Below are 23031 nucleotides of genomic sequence, written 5' to 3'. Positions count from 1 at the left end.
GGGGTAAAAAAAAAAAAAAAAGAGGTTTTAGATATAGAAGTAGAATCATTGTTTTCTCGCTACTACGGCAACTGGTGAAATGCATCATTTACTGTACTTCACCAAACAGACAGAATAGTGTTTTAACAGCCAGCCACTAAATACAGTCACTGTAATGTTTTATTTATTATAACAGAAATATCATCGCTCTGTTTCTGTTTTACTTGTTTGTCTTTTGCTGTTTTTTGGAATGTGATGTCATCAATGCAGTGTGTGTGTGTGTGTGTGTGTGTGTGTGTGTGTGTGTATATATATATATATATGTGTATATATATATATATATATATATATATATATATATATATATATAAATATATAAATGTAAATATATGTATTTAGATAGATAGGGGAGAACTCATCACTTGGTTTTATCTGGTTGTCATGTGCAGTGACTGTAGCTCTCTCTGTCCCCTCTCTTCACACTTCACAAGTCTCTCAGATATACATCAGTTTAATGACAGATATAAATCCAACTAGCATCCAGTATTTTATGTCTCCGTTCTACTGTATATTCTTATGCTCCACAAGGTCTTTTCAAATTACGGTCAGAGGCCTATGGGCCCTGGTCAAAAGTAGTGCACTATATAGGGAATGGGCCCTGGTCAAAAGTAGTGCACTATATAGGGAATAGTGTGCCACTTGGGATGCATATTCCAATATGGAGTTACAGCAATGTTGGTTTCTTGATAATAAATACTGATATGACATCATAAACCCTGTAAGGAGTCACTCATAATACTCAACTTAATACTAAGTTGTACATGTCACTTTTCATATAGGTAGATATGTGTAACATATCAGTATAGATATGGGTGGCATATCAGTATAGATATGATTGACATATCAGTATAGATATGCGTGACATATCAGTATAGATATACCTGACATATCAGTATAGATATGCGTGACATATCAGTATAGATATGCTTGACATATCAGTATAGATATACCTGACATATCAGTATAGATATGCGTGACATATCAGTATAGATATACCTGACATATCAGTATAGATATGCGTGACATATCAGTATAGATATGCGTGACATATCAGTACAGATATGCGTGACATATCAGTATAGATATACCTGACATATCAGTATAGATATGCGTGACATATCAGTATAGATATGCGTGACATATCACTATAGATATGCGTGACATATCAGTATAGATATACCTGACATATCAGTATAGATATACCTGACATATCAGTATAGATATACCTGACATATCAGTATAGATATACCTGACATATCAGTATAGATATGTGTGACATATCAGTATAGATATGCCTGACATATCAGTATAGATATGCGTGACATATCAGTATAGATATACCTGACATATCAGTATAGATATACCTGACATATCAGTATAGATATGCGTGACATATCAGTATAGATATGCGTGACATATCAGTATAGATATACCTGACATATCAGTATAGATATACCTGACATATCAGTATAGATATACCTGACATATCAGTATAGATATACCTGACATATCAGTATAGATATGCGTGACAAAAACTGTGAGTAGGACATATTTTCAAATGTTCTTGTTGCACCAGGGGGAATGAGTTGGTTAGGAGGGGTCTGCAGGGAGGAGGGGTTAGGAGGGGTCTGCAGGGAGGAGGGGTTAGGAGGGGTCTGCAGGGAGGAGGGGTTAGGAGGGGTCTGCAGGGAGGAGGGGTTAGGAGGGGTCTGCAGGGAGGAGGGGTTAGGAGGGGTCTGCAGGGGTCTGCAGGGAGGAGGGGTTAGGAGGGGTCTGCAGGGAGGAGGGGTTAGGAGGGGTCTGCAGGGAGGAGGGGTTAGGAGGGGTCTGCAGGGAGGAGGGGTTAGGAGGGGTCTGCAGGGAGGAGGGGTCTGCAGGGGGTGATTTTTTTTTCTTGCTTTTTCTATATTGTACAATATATTATATTTATTATTTATTATTATCTTTATTGTATAATATACTATATTGTTTAGGTTGCTTTCCCGAGTGCTAGCACTCTGATTCCCACACAGGAACCTCTTGTTAAGCACGGTTTTATGAATTCCTGTGCATTTGTTTAAATACAAAATGATCTGTCTATATAGAACTTGAGAAACTGTAAATGGCTGTGTAATTATACCATAGAAATCATCATGTTTATTAATTAAAATAAACATTTCGACAGAAAATAAATATGTAATGTAGGCCTATTGTGTTACTGCAATGAGTTGATGTCTGATTACCTACAGTATAGGGTGGTGGATGGGCTTATGGGTGGTGGTTGGGTTTATGGGTGGTAGATGGGCTTATCACTTGGGTTTATGGGTTTATGGGTTTATGGGTGGTGATGAATGTATGGGTTGTGGTGGATGGTGGTTGGGTTTATGGGTGGCGATGGGTTTATGGGTGGGGGATGGATGGATGGGTTTATTGGTGGTTGATGGGCTTATGGGTGGTAGATGGGCTTATGGGTGGTAAATGGGTTTATGGGTTTATGGGTGGTGGATGAATGGATGGGTGGTGGTGGATGGTGGTTGGGTTTATGGTTGGTGGATGGATGGGTTTATGGGTGGTGGATGGATGGGTGGTGGCTTTATGGGTGGTGGATTGGCTTATGGGTGGTTGATGGGCTTATGGGTAGTTGATGGGTTTATGGGTGGTGGATGAGTTTATGGGTGGTGGATGGGCTTATGGGTGGTAGATGGGCTTATGGGTGGTAAATGGGTTTATGGGTTTATGGGTGGTGGATGAATGGATGGGTGGTGGTGGATGGTGGTTGGGTTTATGGTTGGTGGATGGATGGGTTTATGGGTGGTGGATGGATGGGTGGTGGCTTTATGGGTGGTGTATTGGCTTATGGGTGGTTGATGGGCTTATGGGTGGTTGATGGGCTTATGGGTAGTTGATGGGTTTATGGGTGGTGGATGGGTTTATTGGTGGTTGATGGGCTTATGGGTGGTAGATGGGCTTATGGGTGGTAAATGGGTTTATGGGTTTATGGGTGGTGGATGAATGGATGGGTGGTGGTGGATGGTGGTTGGGTTTATGGTTGGTGGATGGATGGGTTTATGGGTGGTGGATGGATGGGTGGTGGCTTTATGGGTGGTGGATTGGCTTATGGGTGGTTGATGGGCTTATGGGTAGTTGATGGGTTTATGGGTGGTGGATGAGTTTATGGGTGGTGAATGGGTTTATGGGTGGTGGGTGGGTTTATCGGTGGTTTATTGGTTTATGGGTGGTGGATGAATGGGTTTATGGCTGGTAGTTGAGTTTATGGGTGGTGGATGGGTGTATGGGTGGGTTACGGGGTTATGGCTGGTGGATGGGTGGGTTTATGGGTGGTTGATGGGCTTATGGGTAGTTGATGGGTTTCTGGGTGGTGGATTGGTTAATGGGTGGTGGATGGGTTTGTGGGTGGTTGATGGGTTTATGGGTGGTGGATGAGTTTATGGGTGGTGAATGGGTTTATGGGTGGTGGGTGGGTTTATCGGTGGTTTATTGGTTTATGGGTGGTGGATGAATGGGTTTATGGCTGGTAGTTGAGTTTATGGGTGGTGGATGGGTGTATGGGTGGGTTACGGGGTTATGGCTGGTGGATGGGTGGGTTTATGGGTGGTTGATGGGCTTATGGGTAGTTGATGGGTTTCTGGGTGGTGGATTGGTTAATGGGTGGTGGATGGGTTTGTGGGTGGTAGATGGGTTTATGGGTGGTGGTTGGGTTTCTGGGTGGTAGATGGGTTTATGGGTGGTGGATGGGTTTATGGGTGGTTTAGTGGTTTATGGCTGGTGGATGGATGGATGGGTTTATGGGTGGTGGATGGGTTTATGGGTGGTGGGTGGATGGATGGATGGGTGGTGGATGGGTTTATGGGTGGTGGGTGGGCTTATGGGTGGATGGATGGGGGGTGGATGGGTTTATGGGTGGTGGGTGGTTTTATAGGTGGTGGGTGGATGGTGGATGGGTTTATGGCTGGTAGATGAGTTTATGGGTGGTACATGGGTTTACGGGTGGTTTGTTGGGTTTATGGGTGGTGGATGGATGGGTTTATGGGTGGTGGATGGGTTTATGGGTAGTGGATGGATGGATGGATGGATGGGTGGTGGATGGGTTTATGGGTGGTGGATGGGTTTATGGGTAGTGGATGGATGGATGGGTGGTATATGGGTTTATGGGTGGTGGATGGGTTTATAGGTGGTGGGTGGGATTATGGGTGAAGGATGGGTTTATGGGTGGTGGATGGATGGATGGGTTTATGGGTGGTGTTTGGGTTTATGGGTGGTAGATGGGGTTCTATGGGTATTACACAACCCACATCGGTAGCCTTCACCAGGGGTTCTCAAACTTTTTGGGTCCGGGACCCCTTTTGTGAAAGCAAATGAATGACTTAAAAATCATACAATGTGATTTTCTGGATTTTTGTTTAGATTCTGTCTCTCACAGTTGAAGTGTACCTTGATAAAAAATTACAGACCTCTACATGCAAGTAGGAAAACATGTAAAATCGGCAGTGTCTCAAATACTTGTTCTCCCCACTGTATATATATATATATATATATATATATATATATATATATATATATATATATATATTCTACATTTACATTTTAGTAATTTAGCAGACACTGTTATCCAGGGCGACTTAAATGAGCAATTAGGGTTAAGTGCCTTGCTCAACGGCACATCGACAGATGGTTTACAGTTGGTCGGCTGATGAGACTTCACCAGCCTATTAGAGATCATACATTTGACCCAGCTGGTATTTCCAGGCCTCCTTTGGTTAAAACAGTGGACCTACTTATTTCACTGTCTCAGTGTCAGGGACAGGAACGGACCGTCCCCGACTAGACGAAGACTATCAACAAGATGTGTGACCTGTATAATACATTGTGTTTCTAGATCTTTCTCATATGTGGATGGGACCTAATGATAGCCTAACGTCATCTTCGTGATTAAACACCAGACACTTTCAGTGTCACTGCCAAATAAATAATGAACTGAAATCTACCATATTCCACGAACGATTCAGCACTGATTAAATACATAAATTATGTACGGTACCTCTAAGCCATCGTCATCAACGGCTCTGGCGATTGTGAGAAAGAGGCAGGAATATTTCTTTGTCCTGTGGCTGCAGCGCATCTTTCGTAACAGGCCGTCGGTTGAAGAGGGTGTCCGGTTATCGAAGTTGGCAGAGAGAGGATCTTCTAACTAACCCAACCGTCAGACGGTGTTGGGTGACAAAAACATTACTGAGAAAACTTGGGAGACTTATTTTATTACACGTGATTCGACACTTCATGATTGGAGTTATTATTGATCTCCATCTGTCCGTCCCGCGCGACAGGTGATGTGACGGATTCCTAGTTTGGCGCGTAGAGGAGACCGTCACCTGGCAGGGCGCGCTGGGGAGGAAGGACGCTGTAAAACAGAGGCGGAGAGGATTGCCTCTTGCAGGATACTGTAGAGACGAAGAGGAGTGTATCGTCCATTCGCCTGTGGATTTATGCTGTTTTTAGGCTACCCCATAACCAACTTTGGGAAAGGCTACTAGGCCGTTTGTTGTTCTAGTATCCTGAAGACTTTAATTACGGCAGAATGCAGCAGCCAACGGCACAACAACCACCACCACAAACAACAACAGATGTCCTGGACCCCACAGGTAAAGTCATGATTCAATTACCCAATGTTTCTGACCACCGCATCTGCCTTATCTCATGTAAATAATGAATTGATCCAGTAATGCTGACACCCACAGCTTATAGCCTCCAATAGATGATCAAGTATTTAACTTGCTCTGCATCATCAGCAGAAGGTTTACAGCAGGGAGAATTGCACACAGTGTGAAATGGAAAGTGCAGATAGAGATACTGTCTGTCTGGATGTCTGTCTGTCTGGATGGCTATGTGTTGTTGTTGCTGTCCTGAGTCAAACCTAGTTAGGTTTGTTTGAGCCTTTCTGTCTCTCTGTCTCTAATGTATGGGTCTATTGACAAATTCAGTGTGTGTTTGTCTACATCATAAGCATGGAGTTGATTATGGTATTTCTCATCATCTCCTTTTCTCCTCTCTCTGTCTCTGTCTCTCTGTCTCTCTGTCTCTGTCTCTGTCTCTGTCTCTGTCTCTCTCTCTCTCTCTCTCTCTCTCTCTCGCTGTCTCTGTCTCTGTCTCTCTCTCTCTCTCTCTCTCTCTCACACGCTCTGTCTCTCTCTCTGTCTGTCTCTGTCTCTCTCTCTCTCCCTCGCTCTCTGTCTCTCTCGTGGTCCATCTCCCTATCTCTCACTCTGTGTCTCTGTCTCTCTGTCTCTCTGTCTCTCTCTGTCTCTCCCCTCCCTCCAGCTCAGTATAGGAAGCGTCGGAGGACAGCGTTATGGGTGACCATCTCCCTGTTGTCTCTGTCTGTGGTGGTTCTGGTGGTGGGACTGGTCTCTGCCACCCGTACCGGGAACGTGGCTGTCGCTGGATACTACCCTGGCATCACCGTGAGTCACTGGCAGCATCCAAAACGGCACCCTATTTCCTATGCAGGGCCCACTCTGGTCAAAAGATGTGTACAGTTATCACCATAACAACAGACTGAACTCTCTCCTCTAGCACCACAGTTATCACCATAACAACTGACTGAACGCTCTCCTCTAGCACCACAGTTATCACCATAACAACAGACTTAACTCTCTCCTCTAGCATCACAGTTATCACCATAACAGCAGACTGAACTCTCTCCTCTAGCACCACAGTTATCACCATAACAACTGACTGAACTGTCTTATCTAGCACAACAGTTATCACCATAACAACTGACTGAACGCTCTCCTCTAGCACAACAGTTATCACCATAACAACTGACTGAACGCTCTCCTCTAGCACAACAGTTATCACCATAACAACAGACTGAACTCTCTCATCTAGCACAACAGTTATCACCATAACAACATACTGAACTCTTTCCTCTAGCACCACAGTTATCACCATAACAACTGACTGAACTCTCTTATCTAGCACAACAGTTATCACCATAACAACAGACTGAACTCTCTCATCTAGCACAACAGTTATCACCATAACAACAGACTGAACTCTTTCCTCTAGCACCACAGTTATCACCATAACAACTGACTGAACACTCTCCTCTAGCACCACAGTTATCACCATAACAACTGACTGAACTCTCTCCTCTAGCACAACAGTTATCACCATAACAACAGACTGAACTCTCTCCTCTAGCAAAACAGTTATCACCATAACAGCAGACTGAACTCTCTCCTCTAGCACCACAGTTATCACCATAACAACTGACTGAACTCTCTCCTCTAGCACCACAGTTATCACCATAACAACAGACTGAACTCTCTCCTCTAGCACCACAGTTATCACCATAACAGCAGGCTGAACTCTCTCCTCTAGTACCACAGTTATCACCATAACAACTGACTGAACTCTCTTATCTAGCACAACAGTTATCACCATAACAACTGACTGAACTCTCCTCTAGCACCACAGTTATCACCATAACAACAGACTGAACTCTCTCCTCTAGCACAACAGTTATCACCATAACAACTGACTGAACTCTCCTCTAGCACCACAGTTATCACCATAACAACTGACTGAACTCTCCTCTAGCACAACAGTTCTCACCATAACAACTGACTGAACTCTCCTCTAGCACCACAGTTATCACCATAACAACAGACTGAACTCTCTCCTCTAGCATCACAGTTATCACCATAACAACTGACTGAACTCTCTCCTCTAGCACAACAGTTATCACCATAACAACTGACTGAACTCTCCTCTAGCACCACAGTTATCACCATAACAACTGACTGAACTCTCCTCTAGCACAACAGTTATCACCATAACAACTGACTGAACTCTCCTCTAGCACAACAGTTATCACCATAACAACAGACTGAACTCTCTCCTCTAGCATCACAGTTATCACCATAACAACAGACTGAACTCTCTCCTCTAGCACCACATTTATCACCATAACAACAGACTGAACTCTCTCCTCTAGCACAACAGTTATCACCATAACAACAGACTGAACTCTCTCCTCTAGCACAACAGTTATCACCATAACAACTGACTGAACTCTCTCCTCGAGTGGAAAGTCAACAATCTCTGTAAATAAAGTGCCCTCTTTCTCTCTTTCTCCAGCTGAGTTTCGGAGCGTTCTTAGGGATCGTTGGAATTAATTTGCTAGAGAATCGAAGACCCATGGTGAGTCTTTAACCCTTACCCCTAACCCTTACACCTAACCCTTACCCCTAACCTGACGTTAACCCTTACCCCTGACCCTTACCACTAACCCTTACCCCCAACCCTTACCCCCAACCCTTACCCCTAACCTTTACACCTAACCCTTACCCCTAACCTTTACACCTAACCCTTACCCCTAACCCTAACCTGACGTTAATCCTTACCCCTAACCTTTACACCTAACCCTTACCCCTAACCTTTACACCTAACCCTTACCCCTAACCTTTACACCTAACCCTTACCCCTAACCCTAACCTGACGTTAACCCTAACCCCTGACCCTTACCCCTAACCTTTACCCCTAATCCTTACCCCTAACCCTAACCTGACGTTAACCCTTACCCCTAACCCTTACCCCTAACCTTTACCCCTAACCCTTACCCCTAACCCTAACCTGAAGTTAACCCTTACCCCTGACCCTTAACCCTAAGATGACGATAACCCTGAACCTTTACCACTAACCTGACATTAACCCTAATCCCTAACCCTTACCCCTAACCGTTACCCCTAACCTGACATTAACCCTAACCCCTAATCCCTTACCCCTAATCCCTTACCCCTAACCCTTACCCCTAACCTGACATTAACCCTAACCCCTAATCCCTTACCCCTAATCCCTTACCCCTAACCCTTACCCCTAACCTGACATTAACCATAACCCCTAATCCCTTACCCCTAACTCCTAACCTCTAACCCTTACCTCTAACCCTTACCCCTAACCTGACATTAACCATAACCCCTAATCCCTTACCCCTAACTCCTAACCTCTAACCCTTACCCCTTACCCTTACCCCTAACCCTTACCCCTAACCTGATATTAACCCTAACCCCTAATCCCTTACCCCTAACTCCTAACCCTTACCCCTAACCCTTACCCCTAACCTGACGTTACCCCTAACCCTTACCCCTAACCTGATATTAACCCTAACCCCTAACCTGACGTTAACCCTAACCCCTAACCCTTACCCCTAACCTGATATTAACCCTAACCCTTACCCCTAACCTGACATTAACCCTAACCCCTAACCCTTATCCCTAACCTGATATTAACCCTAACCCTTACCCCTAACCTGACATTAACCCTAACCCCTAACCCTTACCCCTAACCTGATATTAACCCTAACCCTTACCCCTAACCTGACATTAACCCTAACCCCTAACCCTTACCCCTAACCCTTACCCCTAACCTGATATTAACCCTAACCCTTACCGCTAACCTGACATTAACCCTAACCCCTAACCCTTACCCCTAACCCTTACCCCTAACCTGATATTAACCCTAACCCTTACCCCTAACCTGACATTAACCCTAACCCCTAACCCTTACCCCTAACCTGACATTAACCCTAACCCCTAACCCTTACCCCTAACCTGATATTAACCCTAACCCTTACCCCTAACCTGACATTAACCCTAACCCCTAACCCTTATCCCTAACCTGATATTAACCCTAACCCTTACCCCTAACCTGACATTAACCCTAACCCCTAACCATTACCCCTAACCTGACATTAACCCTAATCCCTAACCCCTACCCCTTACCCCTAACCTGATATTAACCCTAACCCTTACCCCTAACCTGACATTAACCCTAACCCCTAACCCTTACCCCTAACCCTTACCCCTAACCTGATATTAACCCTAACCCTAACCCTTACCCCTAACCTGACATTAACCCTAACCCCTAACCCTTACCCCTAACCTGATATTAACCCTAACCCTAACCCTTACCCCTAACCTGACATTAACCCTAACCCCTAACCCTTACCCCTAACCCTTACCCCTAACCTGATATTAACCCTAACCCTAACCCTTACCCCTAACCTGACATTAACCCTAACCCCTAACCCTTACCCCTAACCTGACATTAACCCTAACCCCTAACCCTTACCCCTTACTCTAACTCTAACCTGATTCCCATGTCTACCCCTTTGGCATTTGTAAACATGAAGGCACAGAACAGTAGGTAACAATATTGGGATGTCATGACCTTGCCTTCTTATTGATGGGACATCTAATCAACAATACACAGGTTATGTTACCAACGTTATGAGTTTAGAAAATAGTTTATAGCAGAGGGCCATTTCTGAGCCTTCGGCAAATTAGATTACTGTTCTACTGTAATGTTCTCGGTCAATGCACCTGATTGGATGTGTGGTCAGGGAAGTGAATGTGATTGGCTTAGAGCTCGGGTGAGAACACGGGTAATTGTGTTAGTATTGGATGAAGCATTAGGACGACAGGAACCTCTCCGAAAGGGACACAGTGTGCCATGGAGGCACCGCTCGGCCCCCTGGGTATCAGTGACTGTACCTGGATCTTTCTAGGTTAGTCATTTATTTAACAGGTCTGGTGTCATGTATCTGGTTGGATCACCATGTCTTCCTCAACAACTCACTGTATACTGGATCCATTGTAGGTTACAGAGGAACTGTATACTGGATCCATTGTAGGTTACACAGGAACTGTAATACTGGATCCATTGTAGGTTACACAGGAACTGTATACTGGATCCATTGTAGGTTACACAGGAACTGTAATACTGGATCCATTGTAGGTTACACAGGAACTGTATACTGGATCCATTTTAGGTTACACAGGAACTGTAATACTGGATCCATTGTAGGTTACACAGGAACTGTAATACTGGATCCATTGTAGGTTACAGAGGAACTGTATACTGGATCCATTTTAGGTTACAGAGGAACTGTATACTGGATCCATTGTAGGTTACACAGGAACTGTAATACTGGATCCATTGTAGGTTACACAGGAACTGTATACTGGATCCATTGTAGGTTACACAGGAACTGTATACTGGATCCATTTTAGGTTACACAGGAACTGTAATACTGGATCCATTGTAGGTTACACAGGAACTGTAATACTGGATCCATTGTAGGTTACACAGGAACTGTATACTGGATCCATTTTAGGTTACACAGGAACTGTAATACTGGATCCATTGTAGGTTACACATGAACTGTATACTGGATCCATTGTAGGTTACACAGGAACTGTATACTGGATCCATTGTAGGTTACACAGGAACTGTATACTGGATCCATTGTAGGTTACACAGGAACTGTATACTGGATCTATTGTAGGTTACACAGGAACTGTAATACTGGATCCATTGTAGGTTACACAGGAACTGTATACTGGATCCATTGTAGGTTACACAGGAACTGTATACTGGATCCATTGTAGGTTACACAGGAACTGTATACTGGATCCATTGTAGGTTACACAGGAACTGTATACTGGATCCATTGTAGGTTACACAGGAACTGTAATACTGGATCCATTGTAGGTTACACAGGAACTGTATACTGGATCCATTGTAGGTTACACAGGAACTGTAATACTGGATCCATTGTAGGTTACACAGGAACTGTAATACTGGATCCATTGTAGGTTACACAGGAACTGTATACTGGATCCATTGTAGGTTACACAGGAACTGTAATACTGGATCCATTGTAGGTTACACAGGAACTGTATACTGGATCCATTGTAGGTTACACAGGAACTGTAATACTGGATCTATTGTAGGTTACACAGGAACTGTAATACTGGATCCATTGTAGGTTACACAGGAACTGTATACTGGATCCATTGTAGGTTACAGAGGAACTGTAATACTGGATCCATTGTAGGTTACAGAGGAACTGTATACTGGATCCATTGTAGGTTACAGAGGAACTATATACTGGATCCATTGTAGGTTACACAGGAACTGTATACTGGATCCATTGTAGGTTACAGAGGAACTGTAATATTGGATCCATTGTATGTTACACAGGAACTGTATACTGGATCCATTGTAGGTTACACAGGAACTGTAATACTGGATCCATTGTAGGTTACACAGGAACTGTATACTGGATCCATTGTAGGTTACACAGGAACTGTAATACTGGATCTATTGTAGGTTACACAGGGACTGTAATACTGGATCCATTGTAGGTTACACAGGAACTGTATACTGGATCCATTGTAGGTTACAGAGGAACTGTAATACTGGATCCATTGTAGGTTACACAGGAACTGTAATACTGGATCCATTGTAGGTTACACAGGAACTGTATACTGGATCCATTGTAGGTTACAGAGGAACTATATACTGGATCCATTGTAGGTTACACAGGAACTGTATACTGGATCCATTGTAGGTTACAGAGGAACTGTAATATTGGATCCATTGTATGTTACACAGGAACTGTATACTGGATCCATTGTAGGTTACACAGGAACTATATACTGGATCCATTGTAGGTTACACAGGAACTGTATACTGGATCCATTGTAGGTTACACAGGAACTGTATACTGGATCCATTGTAGGTTACACAGGAACTGTATACTGGATCCATTGTAGGTTACAGAGGAACTGTATACTGGATCCATTGTAGGTTACAGAGGAACTGTATACTGGATCCATTGTAGGTTACACAGGAACTGTAATACTGGATCCATTGTAGGTTACAGAGGAACTGTATACTGGATCCATTGTAGGTTACACAGGAACTGTATACTGGATCCATTGTAGGTTACACAGGAACTGTATACTGGATCCATTGTAGGTTACACAGGAACTGTATACTGGATCCATTGTAGGTTACAGAGGAACTGTATACTGGATCCATTGTAGGTTACAGAGGAACTGTATACTGGATCCATTGTAGGTTACACAGGAACTGTAATACTGGATCTATTGTAGGTTACACAGGAACTGTAATACTGGATCCATTGTAGGTTACACAGGAACTGTATACTGGATCCATTGTAGGTTACAGAGGAACTGTAATACTGGATCCATTGTAGGTTACACAGGAACTGTATACTGGATCCATTGTAGGTTACAGAGGAACTGTATACTGGATCCATTGTAGGTTACACAGGAACTGTATACTGGATCCATTGTAGGTTACACAGGAACTGTATACTGGATCCATTGTAGGTTACACAGGAACTGTATACTGGATCCATTGTAGGTTACAGAGGAACTGTATACTGGATCCATTGTAGGTTACAGAGGAACTGTATACTGGATCCATTGTAGGTTACAAAGGAACTGTAATACTGGATCTATTGTAGGTTACAGAGGAACTGTATACTGGATCCATTTTAGGTTACACAGGAACTGTATACTGGATCCATTGTAGGTTACAGAGGAACTGTAATACTGGATCCATTGTAGGTTACACAGGAACTATATACTGGATCCATTGTAGGTTACACAGGAACTGTATACTGGATCCATTGTAGGTTACACAGGAACTATATACTGGATCCATTGTAGGTTACAGAGGAACTGTATACTGGATCCATTGTAGGTTACAGAGGAACTGTATACTGGATCCATTGTAGGTTACAGAGGAACTGTAATACTGGATCCATTGTAGGTTACACAGGAACTGTATACTGGATCCATTGTAGGTTACACAGGAACTGTATACTGGATCCATTGTAGGTTACAGAGGAACTGTATACTGGATCCATTGTAGGTTACAGAGGAACTGTATACTGGATCCATTGTAGGTTACAGAGGAACTATATACTGGATCCATTGTAGGTTACAGAGGAACTGTATACTGGATCCATTGTAGGTTACAGAGGAACTGTATACTGGATCCATTGTAGGTTACAGAGGAACTGTATACTGGATCCATTGTAGGTTACAGAGGAACTGTATACTGGATCCATTGTAGGTTACAGAGGAACTGTATACTGGATCCATTGTAGGTTACAGAGGAACTGTATACTGGATCCATTGTAGGTTACAGAGGAACTGTATACTGGATCCATTGTAGGTTACAGAGGAACTGTATACTGGATCCATTGTAGGTTACAGAGGAACTGTATACTGGATCCATTGTAGGTTACACAGGAACTGTAATACTGGATCCATTGTAGGTTACACAGGAACTGTAATACTGGATCCATTGTAGGTTACACAGGAACTGTATACTGGATCCATTGTAGGTTACAGAGGAACTGTATACTGGATCCATTGTAGGTTACACAGGAACTGTATACTGGATCCATTGTAGGTTACACAGGAACTGTAATACTGGATCCATTGTAGGTTACACAGGAACTGTAATACTGGATCCATTGTAGGTTACACAGGAACTGTATACTGGATCTATTGTAGGTTACACAGGAACTGTATACTGGATCCATTGTAGGTTACACAGGAACTGTATACTGGATCCATTGTAGGTTACAGAGGAACTGTATACTGGATCCAAAGCTACCTTTTCTTTTCACTGGTGACTGTCAGCAGGTGTAGAGGCCAGCTTGACGTTACCTCAGAATACATACTACTGGGCTTATAGTTGCTCTGCACAAGAGGTGCCACTGTGCCAACCCCTCACACACCCTCAACTTTCACTCCTCCCCCCTGCCTCCCCTCCTCCCCCCTGCCCAGCATGGCTCTCTGTCCCCAGTTTACAGCCTTAAAATGTAATGACAACATAGCTGCTGGCTGGCACACTCACTGAGCTGCAGTGTCCATAACTAAGAACCCCTCTCTCTCTCTCTCTCTCTCTCTCTCTCTCTCTCTCTCTCTATCTCTCTCTCTCTCTCCCTCTCCCCCTCTCTCCCTCTCTCTCTCTCTCTCTCTCTCTCACTCTCTCTCTCTCTCCCCCCCTCTCTCTCTCTCTCTCTCACACCTCTATGTTAGTATCAGTAGTAAAGTGATAGCAGATCGGGATGATCAGGTTGGCTCATTAGAGAGCAACAAGCCGTATCACCCTGCAGTTTCAACACCACAGACCAGAGTCAGGTGACACTGTGTCACTTCCTGGAACTCAGAGACCTGTGACATCTATAACCTCTAACTGAAAGGAAGTGACTGTTTGGAGGGTTGTGATTGAAGGAACTCTACTCTGTTACCTGAACAAGAACAACAGTTAGTTTCAATAGACCTGTTCGTTGGTGTTGTCAGGCCTGGATCCTCTGACACTAGAGGAAGTTAAGAGGTCTGTTTCAGAGACTGTTGTCCTCCCGGTAGTTTGAGGGTGTATTTCATACTGTGTGTGTCGTCCTCCCGGTAACCTTGTGGCTCGGGCGGTGGCCAGTTAAGGGTCGTATTTTACCCAGAGGGCCGTGGTGTGTCCAGCAGCTGATAATCATGGTGGCCGCCCGCCTCTGGCCGTTGATTACTGTCCGCTCCGCAGTGATCCTCTCCACCTTCAGATGGTCATTAGGAGCTGTTACCTAACATTGTAGATCCTCTCTCTCTCTCTATCTGTCGTTGTATCTCTCTCTCTCTCTATCTGTCGTTGTATCTCTCTCTCCCCCTCTCTCTTTATCTCTCATTGTATCTCATTCTCTCTCATTCTCTCTTTATGTCTATCTTTGTCTCCTTCGTTCATCTGCCCCCCTTTCTCTGTCTGTCTTTATCTCTCTCTGTCCCTCTCCCTCTCTCTCTCTCTCTCTCTCTCTCTCTCTCTCTCTCTCGAAAGTGTGTGAGGGAGTGGGTTTTTACGAGCTGGCAGCTGGTGCTTTAGGTAAAGTGAACTAATGCTGTTGTCAGGGCCCATTGTCATCGCCTGCTACACACTGTTCTGTGCCGGGCAGGGACCTCTCCTTCTGCAGCCCATAAAACAGCAGTCATTTAAACTGCTAATGAACTACACTGGACCGAGGAAGAGAGATGGGAGAGGAGAGGAGGAGAGATGTGTTAAGAGGAGAGGAGGAGAGATGGGAGAGGAGAGGAGGAGAGATGTGTTAAGAGGAGAGGAGGAGAGATGGGAGAGGAGAGGAGAGGAGGAGAGATGGGAGAGGAGAGGAGGAGAGATGGGAGAGGAGAGGAGGAGAGATGGGAGAGGAGAGGAGGAGAGATGTGTTAAGAGGAGAGGAGGAGAGATGGGAGAGGAGAGGAGAGGAGGAGAGATGGGAGAGGAGAGGAGGAGAGATGGGAGAGGAGAGGAGGAGAGATGGGAGAGGAGAGGAGGAGAGATGGGAGAGGAGAGGAGGAGAGATGGGAGAGGAGAGGAGGAGAGATGGGAGAGGAGAGGAGGAGAGATGTGTTAAGAGGAGAGGAGATGTGTTAAGAGAGGGGGAGAGATGGGAGAGGAGAGGAGGAGAGATGGCTTAAGAGAGGGGGAGAGATGGGAGAGGAGAGGAGGAGAGATGGGAGAGGAGAGGAGGAGAGATGGGAGAGGAGAGGGGGAGAGATGTGTTAAGAGGAGAGGAGGAGAGATGGGAGAGGAGAGGAGGAGAGATGGGAGAGGAGAGGAGGAGAGATGGGAGAGGAGAGGAGGAGAGATGGGAGAGGAGAGGAGGGGAGATGGGATAGGAGAGGAGGAGAGATGTGTTAAGAGGAGAGGAGGAGAGATGGGAGAGGAGAGGAGGAGAGATTGGAGAGGAGAGGAGGAGAGATGGGAGAGGAGAGGAGGAGAGATGGGAGAGGAGAGGAGGAGAGATGGGAGAGGAGAGGAGGATAGATGGGAGAGGAGAGGAGGAGAGATGGGAGAGGAGAGGAGGAGAGATGGGAGAGGAGAGGAGGAGAGATGTGTTAAGAGGAGAGGAGATGTGTTAAGAGAGGGGGAGAGATGGGTTAAGAGAGGGGGAGAGATGGGTTAAGAGAGGGGGAGAGATGGGTTAAGAGAGGAGGGGAGAGGAGGAGAGATGGGTTAAGAGAGGAGTAGAGATGGGTTAAGAGAGGGGGAGAGATGGGTTAAGAGAGGAGGGGAGAGGAGGAGAGATGGGTTAAGAGAGGAGTAGAGATGGGTTAAGAGAGGAGGGGAGAGGAGGAGAGATGGGTTAAGAGAGGGGGAGAGATGGGTTAAGAGAGGGGGAGAGATGGGTTAAGAGAGGAGGGGAGAGGAGGAGAGATGGGTTAAGAGAGGAGTAGAGATGGGTTAAGATATGGGGAGAGATGGGTTAAGAGAGGAGGAGAGATGGGTTAAGAGAGGAGTAGAGATGGGTTAAGAGAGGAGTAGAGATGGGTTAAGAGAGGAGGGGAGATGGGTTAAGAGAGGAGTAGAGATGGGTTAAGAGAGGAGGGGAGAGGAGGAGAGATGGGATATGAGAGGAGATGAGAGGAGGAGAGATGGGATATGAGAGGAGTAGAGGACTTTGTGTGTATTGAGGCTTCTGTTGGATTCAGATTTTCACCTTGTGTAAAAAGAGAGTCTTGAGGAACATGTGTATCTCCATTGATAGAGAGTGTCACGGCAGGGAGGGATGAAAGCTGGGCCAGGGCAGTAAGGAGGTACAGGAAAAGCACACGGCCATCAGCCCAGCACCAGTCTGCTAGGAGGGATTGGGAGGCAGTTAAAACGCTTTACAATATCAACTTGATGAACACCCATCTGTGATCGGGTCTGCTTGGGTTGGATGGGCAGTGTGTGTCTGTGTGTCTGTGTGTGTGTGTGTGTGTGTGTGTGTGTGTGTGTGTGTGTGTGTGTGTGTGTGTGTGTGTGTGTGTGTGTGTGTGTGTGTGTGTGTGTGTGTGTGTGTGTGTGTGTGTGTGTGTGTGTGTGTGTGTGTGAGTGAGTGTGTGTGAGAGAGAGAAACGTGCTCTCACACACACTCCATCATGGTGACTCAGTGAGCTGAAGAATTAAAATGACCACCAGTCATGTTCACATGAACAGGCCTTGATTAGAAAACCCTCATTTCCAGCTGACTGGGTTTATAACATGAATGGTTTTCTCCCTGTCAATGGAACGACGCTGTATTGATTTAACTGAGTTTAGGATGTGTCTTCATAGGATGTGTGTGTTTGTCAGAGTATGTGAGTTTGTGAACATGTTTGTGTGTGTGTGTGTGAGAAGAGATTGTGAAAAGGTGTGTGTGCTTGTGTGTGTGTGGGTACGTGCGTGCGTGGATGAGTATGTGACGTGTGTGTATGAGAGAGAGACTGTGTTAAGGTGTGTGTGTTGGTGAATCAGATCGGGGGAATGAGATTGACCTTCCCTGTGTAGAAGGGTCGTCCCTTTGGCCCACTCTGATTGGAGGACACTAAACAACCCATAAAGTACCTCTGCCTGACGAGGCAGGAAGCAGAGAGCTGTACATTTCCTTTAGTACCCCAGTCCTCATCCAGGCAACACAATCATCTGAGGCAAGGGCACTGACTGGGACACTGGCTGTGTTTGTGTGTCGGGGTGTGCTATGTGCATTACACTTACTAATTCTACTTCTCTCCTTCTCTCCCTCTCCTCCTCTCCTTAACCTCCTCGCTTCTCCTCCTTACCTCCTCTTCTTCCTCTCTTCCTCTCCTTCTCCCCCCTCCTCCTTCTTCTCCTCTCGCTCTCTTCCTCCTGCAGCTCATGGCAGCCATCATCTTCATCAGTATGGGAGTCATCGCTTCCTTCTTCTGTGCCATCGTGGACGGAATCATCGCGGCTGAGTTCATAGTCAGTACACACGCACACGCACACACACACACACGCACACGCACACTCACACTCACACACACGCACGCACACACACACACACACACACACACACCCTCTGCTCAGGCTGACTCCGGTAATGAAACGTTGTAGAAACAATCAGATGGAACTCTGGTCTCTGGTCTCCGTGGCGAACTGTCCCCGTCACCGCTCTGTCGTTATTCACATGGCAACAGTCAAATCAGACCAATCTATCTGAGCACTCGCCCTGCCCGGCATTGTGGGTGCTCTGGTCTGACAGCCTGTGACGACAGCCCAGTTAAGACCGATTGAACATCCCATAATAACACTAACATCCCTTCACTCTGAGACAAGACAAGCTACAGAATTCTAGGTTGCCTCCCAAACAGCCCCCTTTACCCTAGATAGTGCACTACTTTTACCACAGCCTTAAAGTGGAACTGACAGTGTTTTAACTACTTTGCAGATATGATACAAACAGACACTCAATCAATCAATCAATCAATCAATCAATCAATCAAATGTATTTATAAAGCCCTTTTTACATCAGCTGATGTCCCAAAGGGCTGTACAGAAGCCCAGCCTAAAACCCCAAACAGCAAGCAATGTAGATGCACAAAGACAATGTTCATCTGAATATCGCCACATGAAACCGAATCTCATCGGGATGCAGTTGTTTACATTTCACGTCTGTATTACTGTGGATTATTGACGCTGGTGAAGAAACCTCTCGTTTCCTTTTAAGGTAGGAATGGAACAAGTAACTCTGCTGTAGCTACAGTATACTATGTATATATACTGTATACTACTAGGATACTATGTATATATACTGTATACTACTAGGATACTATGTATACTGTATACTACTAGGATACTATGTATACTGTATACTACTAGGATACTATGTATACTGTATACTACTAGGATACTATGTATACTGTATACTACTAGGATACTATGTATACTGTATACTACTAGGATACTATGTATACTGTATACTACTAGTATACTATGTATATATACTGTATACTACTAGGATACTATGTATACTGTATACTACTAGGATACTATGTATATATACTGTATACTACTAGGATACTATGTATACTGTATACTACTAGGATACTATGTATACTGTATACTACTAGGATACTATGTATACTGTATACTACTAGGATACTATGTATACTGTATACTACTAGGATACTATGTATACTGTATACTACTAGGATACTATGTATATATACTGTATACTACTAGGATACTATGTATATATACTGTATACTACTAGGATACTATGTATATATACTGTATACTACTAGGATACTATGTATATATACTGTATAATACTAGGATACTATGTATATATACTGTATACTACTAGGATACTATGTATATATACTGTGTCATCAGACCGTCCAAAAGACAGGACCAGACTGAGAAAAGTGCTGTGAGATGAAGGAACAGATAACAGGCAGCTCTAGGAAGAGTCTTGGTGGTTCCAAACTTCTTCCATTTAAGAATGATGGAGGCCACTGTGTTCTTGGGGACCTTCATTGCTGCAGACACTTTTTGCTACCCTTCACCAGATCTGTGCCTCAACACAATCCTGTCTCGGAGCTCTACGAACAATTCCTTCGACCTCATGGCTTGGTTTTTGCTCTGACATACACTGTCAACTGTGGGACTTATAGACCGGTGTGTGCCTTTCCAAGTCATGTCCAATCAATTGAATTTACCACAGGTGGATTCCAATCAAGTTGTAGAAACATCTCAAGGATGATCAATGGAAACAGGATGCACCTGAGCTCAATTTCGAGTCTCATAGCAAAGGGTCTGAATACTTATGTAAAAAGGGCTTTATAAATACATTTGATTGATTGATTTATGTAAACAAGCCATTTGCCACAAGGGCCTGCCAGGGCCTCCCGAGTGGTGCAGGGGTCTAAGGCACTGCATCACAGTGCTAGCTGTGCCACTAGAGATCCTGGTTCGAGTCCAGGCTGTGTCGCAACCGGCCGCGACCGGGAGACTCATGGGGCGGCGCACAATTGGCCCAGCGTCGTCCGGGTTAGGGGAGGGTTTAGCCCAGCATCGTCCGGGTTAGGGGAGGGTTTGGCCCAGCGTCGTCCGGGTTAGGAGAGGGTTTGGTCCAGCGGGGAGGGTTTGGCCCAGCATCGTCCGGGTTAGGGGAGGGTTTGGCCCAGCGTCGTCCGGGTTAGGGGAGGGTTTGGCCCAGCGTCGTCCGGGTTAGGGGAGGGTTTGGCCCAGCGTCGTCCGGGTTAGGGGAGGGTTTGGCCCAGCGTCGTCCGGGTTAGGGGAGGGTTTGGCCCAGCATCGTCCGGGTTAGGGGAGGGTTTGGCCCAGCATCGTCCGGGTTAGGGGAGGGTTTGGCCGGCAGGGATGTCCTTGACCCATCACTTGCGGGTTAAGTTGTCATTGTGTCAAGAAGCAGTGCGGCTTGGCTGGGTTGTGTTTTGGAGGACGCACGGCTCTTGACCTTCGCCTCTCCCGAGTCCGTACGGGAGTTGCAGCGATGAGACCACGAAATTGGGGAGAATTGTTAAAAACAAAGGACCTGTCATCATTCACTATGAACTGGACTGTGTGTTTACAGGCAGTAGGACCTGTCATCATTCACTATGAACTGGACTGTGTGTTTACAGGCAGTAGGACCTGTCATCATTCACTATGAACTGGACTGTGTGTTTACAGGCAGTAGGACCTGTCATCATTCACTATGAACTGGACTGTGTGTTTACAGGCAGTAGGACCTGTCATCATTCACTATGAACTGGACTGTGTGTTTACAGGCAGTAGGACCTGTCATCATTCACTATGAACTGGACTGTGTGTCTACAGGCTGTAGGACCTGTCATCATTCACTATGAACTAGACTGTGTGTTTACAGGCAGTAGGACCTGTCATCATTCACTATGAACTGGACTGTGTGTTTACAGGCAGTAGGACCTGTCATCATTCACTTTGAACTGGACTGTGTGTTTACAGGCAGTAAGACCTGTCATCATTCACTTTGAACTGGACTGTGTGTTTACAGGCAGTAGGACCTGTCATCATTCACTTTGAACTGGACTGTGTGTTTACAGGCAGTAGGACCTGTCATCATTCACTTTGAACTGGACTGTGTGTTTACAGGCAGTAGGACCTGTCATCATTCACTATGAACTGGACTGTGTGTTTACAGGCAGTAGGACCTGTCATCATTCACTATGAACTGGACTGTGTGTCTACAGGCTGTAGGACCTGTCATCATTCACTATGAACTAGACTGTGTGTTTACAGGCAGTAGGACCTGTCATCATTCACTATGAACTGGACTGTGTGTTTACAGGCAGTAGGACCTGTCATCATTCACTTTGAACTGGACTGTGTGTTTACAGGCAGTAAGACCTGTCATCATTCACTTTGAACTGGACTGTGTGTTTACAGGCAGTAGGACCTGTCATCATTCACTTTGAACTGGACTGTGTGTTTACAGGCAGTAGGACCTGTCATCATTCACTTTGAACTGGACTGTGTGTTTACAGGCAGTAGGACCTGTCATCATTCACTTTGAACTGGACTGTGTGTTTACAGGCAGTAGGACCTGTCATCATTCACTTTGAACTGGACTGTGTGTTTACAGGCAGTAAGACCTGTCATCATTCACTATGAACTGGACTGTTTGTTTACAGGCAGTAAGACCTGTCATCATTCACTATGAACTGGACTGTGTGTTTACAGGCAGTAAGAGCTGTCATCATTCACTATGAACTGGACTGTGTGTTTACAGGCAGTAGGACCTGTCATCATTCACTATGAACTAGACTGTGTGTTTACAGGCAGTAGGACCTGTCATCATTCACTTTTAACTGGATTGTGTGTTTACAGGCAGTAGGACCTGTCATCATTCACTTTGAACTGGACTGTGTGTTTACAGGCAGTAAGACCTGTCATCATTCACTATGAACTGGACTGTGTGTTTACAGGCAGTAGGACCTGTCATCATTCACTTTGAACTGGACTGTGTGTTTACAGGCAGTAAGACCTGTCATCATTCACTTTGAACTGGACTGTGTGTTTACAGGCAGTAGGACCTGTCATCATTCACTTTGAACTGGACTGTGTGTTTACAGGCAGTAGGACCTGTCATCATTCACTTTGAACTGGACTGTGTGTTTACAGGCAGTAGGACCTGTCATCATTCACTTTGAACTGGACTGTGTGTTTACAGGCAGTAAGACCTGTCATCATTCACTTTGAACTGGACTGTGTGTTTACAGGCAGTAAGACCTGTCATCATTCACTATGAACTGGACTGTGTGTTTACAGGCAGTAGGACCTGTCATCATTCACTATGAACTGGACTGTGTG

General features: G+C 45.1%; 1 protein-coding gene across 1 annotated transcript in view; it reads left to right on the top strand.

The window, feature by feature from the left end:
* Window positions 1-5110: 5110 nt before the first annotated feature.
* The window catches only part of LOC110496965 (transmembrane protein 255B-like), a 24190-nt gene continuing 6269 nt past the window's right edge, over window positions 5111-23031 (top strand). The window contains exons 1-4 of the mRNA XM_036984383.1: window positions 5111-5678; window positions 6355-6497; window positions 8179-8241; window positions 18568-18689. Coding sequence (XP_036840278.1) covers window positions 5615-5678; window positions 6355-6497; window positions 8179-8241; window positions 18568-18689 — 392 coding nt within the window. The 5' untranslated portion in view covers window positions 5111-5614. The remainder of the gene's footprint in view (window positions 5679-6354; window positions 6498-8178; window positions 8242-18567; window positions 18690-23031) is intronic.

Source organism: Oncorhynchus mykiss, chromosome 7 (assembly GCF_013265735.2).
Source record: "Oncorhynchus mykiss isolate Arlee chromosome 7, USDA_OmykA_1.1, whole genome shotgun sequence".
NCBI classification, from domain to species: Eukaryota; Metazoa; Chordata; class Actinopteri; order Salmoniformes; family Salmonidae; genus Oncorhynchus; species Oncorhynchus mykiss.
The sequence above is the reverse complement of the archived record's forward strand: the minus strand, read 5'-3'. Positions and strand labels throughout refer to the sequence as shown.